Source organism: Condylura cristata, unplaced genomic scaffold (genome assembly GCF_000260355.1).
Source record: "Condylura cristata isolate star-nosed mole 26May11 unplaced genomic scaffold, ConCri1.0 scaffold00002, whole genome shotgun sequence".
Classification (NCBI taxonomy): Eukaryota; Metazoa; Chordata; class Mammalia; order Eulipotyphla; family Talpidae; genus Condylura; species Condylura cristata.
In genome coordinates this window covers 5,820,670-5,827,329 of record NW_004567103.1, presented here as the reverse complement: position 1 = coordinate 5,827,329, position 6,660 = coordinate 5,820,670, and the positions used below count along the sequence as shown (strand labels likewise).

The 6,660-nt window shown below is 51.9% G+C and overlaps 1 protein-coding gene across 6 annotated transcripts in view; it reads left to right on the top strand.

Moving 5' to 3' along the window:
* Positions 1 to 6,080: 6,080 nt before the first annotated feature.
* The window catches only part of AGFG1 (ArfGAP with FG repeats 1), a 70,751-nt gene continuing 70,171 nt past the window's right edge, over positions 6,081 to 6,660 (top strand). For all 6 annotated transcript variants that reach the window (XM_004674220.2, XM_012727559.1, XM_004674218.2 and 3 more), the window contains exon 1: positions 6,081 to 6,279. In XM_004674220.2, the coding sequence (XP_004674277.1) occupies positions 6,113 to 6,279 (167 nt within the window). In that variant the 5' untranslated portion in view covers positions 6,081 to 6,112. The remainder of the gene's footprint in view (positions 6,280 to 6,660) is intronic.

Below are 6,660 nucleotides of genomic sequence, written 5' to 3'. Positions count from 1 at the left end.
CTGCATGGTGGCGGGTGGATAAGCCAACTTGCTCCATCTGTGACCTGACAACCAGGCACAGAAGCTTATGCCCTGCAGCTGCTGTTGGAGCAGACAGTGTCCCCTGGTGAGACCCCAGGGACCATGAGTGAGCCCAGGTGGCAGGGGGCAGGTCTCCAGCCCCTGTCCAGCGGAGGGTGGGGCTGCAGGGAGGAGGCTGAGGCTTTCTGGAGTCCCTGGGGGTGGCGGGGTGTCTGTGGAGGGGGTCAGAAAGCATGCTGAGGCCTGCCGGAAGTGTGCCCACTGCTTCTTCTCTGTAGGCTTTTTCTCCTCTTCCTTTCCTATCTTACTGCTTCTTGTGAATTAAAAAGCAAGTCAGGAAGCAATGTTAAAAATAATCAAACCACAGCTAAAGGAAGGCACTTTCAAAGAGAAAGGGGAAAATACATTGAGTTGAATATTATCCCAGCAGGGCTTGATCCACTCAGAAACCCCTGGGGCGGGCAGTTAATGGCACTGACATCACTCTCCTTTTGCATGACTTCAACAAGCCATAAAAAAAAAGAAAGAAAACGAGCCTTGACTCCTGGGCCATGGGCTGGAAAAGGCAGCTGAGGCTGTGGGGGGAAGATGTTAATGAGAAGCCCACACACAGCCCAGCTTTCCAGCAATGCACAGCTCCTGGCTTTCCAGTGCCTCCTCTTAGGAGCAGAAATCAGCCTAGTGGGGTGGGGCTGATTGGGTGGTACAGGACAGCCTGAGGGCCCCTTGAAATGGAGAACTGAGGTTCCCTGGTGCCCCTCACTGGCCTGGAACAAGGGGGCCTGACAACAGGGTTGGGGTTACTGGGGGGCTCTGTGCTCCAAGGTCTGGGGCTGGGCAGAGGTGGCCTGGAGTCTGGGGGCTTGGGGGAAAAGGGGTTCACCTCAGAGAGGGCTCATAACATTTCAATTTTTTTCATGACACCTGGGACGTTAAAACATGGAAAGATGTCAAAACAGTCAGAGAAACTGGCTTATTTAACCATGTTATATTTAAATAAGCCCTTTAACATACAAATAAAGCAGGTAAAGTTGAGAACTTACTAGAAGTGTGAACTTAGAGTGATTGTGAGGTGAGGATGGACGCCCAACAGCATGTGTATCTGAGAACTTCTTTCTAGTTGGTGGGTCCTCTTGGCACTAACTCAGCAGGGGTCAAAAGCATGAACTTGGGGCCCTTCAGGAGGTAGGTGGCACCTTCATTCAGAGCAGCGAGCAGGTGGCACGGAAACCTCTCTCCTGTTTGCTGTGCTGGTCCTGCTCTGCTCCCTAGATGACAGAGGGGCCTCCTTTCCGGACGAGCCCTGCAGGCTGGAGGGTGGGGCTGGAGGAGCTGGCAGCTGATGGCTGCCTCCCTGGGGCCTTTCCAAACACCAGGGTTTGTGCAGGGCATTTTTCCTGAGTCACCCTTGGTGATAAGACAGCAGGAGCCACTCAACAAGTCAGGTTTTAGACCCTTAATCTCAGAGGCTAGATTTCAGAATTTGCAAGTTTCTTAACAAAACTATTGTTACCTTGATGGAACCATAGTCATTCTGGGAACCAAAACAGCAAACAGAAGGCTGAGCCCCCGCAGAACTGGCGGGAGCTTAATTCTCTGGCTCCGTATTGCTACGTGTATTTATTCATTCAGCCAGTATTTCCTGAGTCCCTTCTACACTTCAGGCCCAGCTCAGTGCTGGAGAAATATTGGTGAGCACATGCAGCCCTAGGGCTCTCTCGATGAAGTCTGCAGCGTGGTGGGTATGGGCCCCAGGACAGCCACCGAGCAATACAAACAGCCACTGTAGCAAACGCTCTAAGGGAGTGGTCGAGGCTACATTGGATGCATGTTGGGGGGCTGCCTTGGTTAGGCTGGACAAGGAGGGCTGTCTGCAGCACAGACTCTGAGCTGGACCTGAGGGATGAGGTGGGGGAAAGGAGAGGGCGCCCTGTTTGGGGAAGGAACAGGACAAGTGCGAAGGTCCTGGGTGAGAGAAGAGAATGTAAAAAAGGTAAAATGAGGCAAGAGGGGCTGGAGCAGCGGCAGTGGAAGCTTAGGGAAGTATTCAGGGCATGGGGTACGGAGGAGCTGAGTTGAGGAGAGGAGACCTAGCAAGCGCTGCAGGGAGGAGGCCCCCTGGGGAGAGCTTCTGGGCCTCCTAGACTTTCTGTCATCCATAGAGCAATGGCTGTAAGCAGGGCAGGAGACTGGATGCTTGAATCATATTTGCATTTTGAAAGATCAGTTATCAGTTGGGCTACAGTGCTGTCTTCTCTGAAGGTGATTTCTGCATTGCAGAGGGAATGAACAGAATCAGTGCCCAGTGACCTGGGCAGAAGCTGGCACCTTGCAACCAGATCTACATATGAAGATCTTTTATGTTTCATTTCTGGCATGGCTGTGGCAAGCCAGTCTTTCCATGGCTCTGTTTCCTCATCTATAAAACAAGATAATAGCATGTCCTTCTACACTGTTGTGAGACTTAAGGAATTTAAGGTACATAAATAACTAGTCTGGCACACTGCAATTCCCCCTGGAATTTTTAAAAGTCGAAACCTACTGTTATATTATCTATGACATGAAAAGCCCAAACTCAGCAGGTCAGATGGTCTTCCAGCATCACTTGGAAAAATGTCTTAGGTTTCACCTGAATTTCACCTTCCTGCAGATGGATGGTCTGGAAATGCCTTCTCTTGCTTCTCGAAACAACAACACCATCAGGCAACAACCACTTATTAAGCTATTTGTTTAAGGCCATCACACATTCTGGTTTAGGAACTTATTGGATGAGAGACCATAGAGAAATGCCCAAGCAGAAAACATACCCAAGACAAATGACTATTACAAACAGAGACAAATACGTACTCCGATGGCTGTGGAGCAAGTGCATTTGTGGTGTCGAGCAAGAGACTGCAGGTGCCTTCTATTTAGCCACAAAGAGGCTGGTGAGTTAGTGTGGCAAACCCACCGAGGAGTGCTGGTGAGTTAGTGTGGCAAACCCACCGAGGAGTGCACTGACCTCTACGTTCGTTCGCACGAATGTAGGAGACTCGGAGGTGCGGGAGAGTGAAGCAGGAGCGTGGGTTCTGGAGGCCCAAGTCTTTTTATTAGGACCGCCCATGGGTATATATATATAGGGTCTATACTTGCAGGGAAAAACAGGAAATGTGCCCGTTGCAGGGAGTGGGGTGCATGTTTGTACCCGGCCTGGGGCTTCTTGTAGCTTCTACTTGAAGCAAAGTAGTGGGCTGCAGCTGTTTGTAGCACAGAGCGCACTGTGCTCTGCTGACTTGTTTGTTGGCCTCACTGGGGAGTGTGCTCACCCGTGCACAACATTAGCCAGGGCGGACAGGTGCACTTGAGGTCCTACAGAGTTAGCCACAAGTTAGCCTTCCTATTCAGTCAGTCCAGAACTGGAGAGTTCGATGCCTTCGTTTCCTGAAGGCGTGGGCTGCAGGAGAATCCCAGTTGACCTGAAGCCAAAGGTCTTGTCAACAAGACTCAAGGATGGACTTTTTTTTTTTGGTTAAAGATTTATTTACCCATGTATATAAGAACTGGGGCACAGGCCAGAGGTGCGGGGGTAAGAGGACTCACCAGAGTCAGAGTTGGGTACAGAACAGGCAGATCAACTGAAATATACTGCTAAGGGGAGTAGTGGGCGAGACAGGAAAGGTCTGCCAGACCAGGTGGTCACTCCCTGGCCAGGGATCGAACTTGTGTTGCAGTGTGCTACAGGTCCACTGTGTTCAAGCCTCTGTGCCACTAGTAAGGTCCTCAAAAGTAGACTTTTAAGAGATTCCACTGGTCAATGATAAGACAATGTGCACACCAAGGGGGTGAAATAGATCAAATTGGTTTACATTCTTGAGTTTCTAATGACACGGAAAAAATTGCTGATCATTGTTACAAGATGATAAGAAGCCAGTACATTGTTTGGTGAATTTGTGAATAAAGAAAGGACTCGAATATGTATGCCGTCTTTCTGATATGAACTGTACCAAATGGGAACCGAAGGGAAGGTATTTCAGCTGATAAACAAGAGCGGCAGATTTAGAATGTCACCATTTGTAATTCTTAATGGCCTCATGGATCATCAATGATTGCTCACACCATAAAAGGACAGAACCCCCTTCCCACAATGGGCTTCATCAGGAAGAACACATACATTGTGTCAAGAATAACTGGATACAAGTGAACAGATCCAACTATCAGATAAAAGGGAGAGAGGAAAATATTTAGCCCTATAGATTAATCGACTTGACGAAACAAAGGGCCGCGTTCTTAAAAGAAACTGTAAAGCTAGAGAAAGATGGTGAGGAAACAGAATCAGACTGTTCACGAGGCAAATTACCCGACTGCAATGTATGGACTTACATAAACTATAAAAATCATTTTAAACATAAGATGATGGGAAACTTGAATACTGATGGATGTGTGGTGATTTCAATTAATTATTAATTTTTTAGGTGTGCTAATTGCATTGTGGTTCTTTTAAAAAGAGAAAAAAAAAATAAGTTTCTAGCCACGTAGGCTCATGCATGTGCAGGTGAATGCAATGATAGCTAGGATTTTTTGGGAAAAGCCAAAATAGGAGTGGGGTGGGGGTTCTAGCTTAAGCATGTGAGCCATGAGCTGAGGGTTATTGAAGTGAAACCATAGGATCTTGGGAGTCTTTTCCATAATAAAAAGTTATAAAAATCTATTGACCAATTCAACATCTGTTGATCAGTTTCACCATCGAGACATTAACTATTAGTAACAACATGGCATTAATATGAAGGTCTATTTGGCCCACCTAGTTATTTTCATGGAAATTCAGGAAACTTGGAGCCTAATCTGCTTCCCATTCAGCAGCTGAGGGGCTCTGGAACCTCAGCTCTGAGTGTCCCGGCTCCTGTCTGGGAAATGAGGGGCAGAGATGATTCTGAACATCCTGCTAAACATGGATTCTTGCCGTGACTAAGGGACCTGCGTTCTGTAGTCTGACTGTCTGGGTTGGAATCCCAGCTGCCCTAAATGTATCCTTGGGTAAATTTACTTAATCCCGCAGAGTTTCAGCTTCCAGGCCTGTAAAATGGAAAGCTTACCTCAAAGGGTGCTTGTGAGGATTAGATGAGATACTCAATGCACCCATTCTATAAACATTGGCCAGCTCACGCCCAGCTCCAGGGGAGGGCGGGCAGAGTAGTTAAGAAAACACCCCCACTGGGCTGTTTGGAGTCTAGAAGGAGAGGTCAGGCAACACTGAATGTTAAAGAAGAATCTGGACTCAAATGGCTAGAATTAGGAAGAAAACAGCAGACCGTGTGAAAGAGTGGCTTTGGGGGTGGGGGTGGGGGGTGGGGGGTGGCCAACATTTAGTCCATCTCCCCAAAGGGAGGTTGTCTGTCATGAAGGCCTCAAAGACGGGGCTGTCCGTCTAGACTTCTCAGCAGGGCTGATGTCCTCTGCCTCTCATCTTGCTCCACTCTGGCCTGGTCAGGGACTTCTGTTTGCTGCAACTGGGAGGAAGGAGTGGAGGCGTGGGAGATCATTCTGGACCTACATCAGTAGGTTGAAACCTGGGTCTCTGCTCCACATCTCACAATGTATAGGGCAGCCCCCATACCAACAAGTTCTCTAGCCCAAGATGCCAGGAGTGGCATCCTGACTCAGAAGTGAGCTAGCAGCGCAGCCCAGGAGAGAAAGATGAATGAGAGAGGCCGGCTGGGCTAGATAGATCAGGAAACGCTTTGCGGGATGCTACGAGGAGGAGCTTGGAATTATCCCCAAAGCCGCGGGCAGCCTTAGAAGTTTTAAGGAGCCGGCGGGAAGTAACCCACGCTGCGCTTAGCACCCAGCAGCGCTCCGGCCCTATTGTGCACCCTCCTCGCGGGTCCCGCGCGTGGGCCTGCTCGGCCCCAGCCCGCAAGCCGGCCTCGGCGCGGCCGCAGTGACTCCTCCTGGCCAGCAGAGGGCGCCGGCCGACACTTGGCCTCCGGCCGCCCGGGGCGGGCCTCCTCTTGCCGTCCCCCTTGCTCGTCTTTTCCCCTCAGGAGAAGTCGGGAAGGTGGCGGCGGCGGCGGTTGTCCCGGCCCGGCCGGCCTGGTCCCCGGGCGCCGCGGCCATGGCGGCCAGCGCCAAGCGGAAGCAGGAGGAGAAGCACCTGAAGATGCTGCGGGACATGACCGGCCTCCCGCACAACCGCAAGTGCTTCGACTGCGACCAGCGCGGCCCCACCTACGTGAACATGACGGTCGGCTCGTTCGTCTGCACCTCCTGCTCGGGCAGCCTGTGAGTGCCGGGCGGCGGCGCGGCGCGGCGCGGCTCGCACGGGGACTGGAAAGGAGGTGACCTTCAAACCCCGCGCTCGGGAGCCGGAGCCGGGAGGAGCCCAGGGGCGAGTCTGCTGCGGCGGCACCGAGGCAGGGAAGCCCAGGGAAGCCCGGGGAAGCCCGGGGAAGCCCGGGGAAGCCCGGGCCCGGCGCAGCGAGCAGGCAGAGCCCAGGGGCAGGCGCTGCGCCCAGCTGCGCACTGGGGCAAAGTCTCTGGGGTGTCGGAGGCGCCGACCGCAACCAGCGGCGCCCGCAGGGGCCGGTGCCGTTTCGTGCCCTGTACCCCATCCCCGGGCAGTCCGGCGCCTGACCACAGCCCACGAGGCGGCCTGGAGCAGAC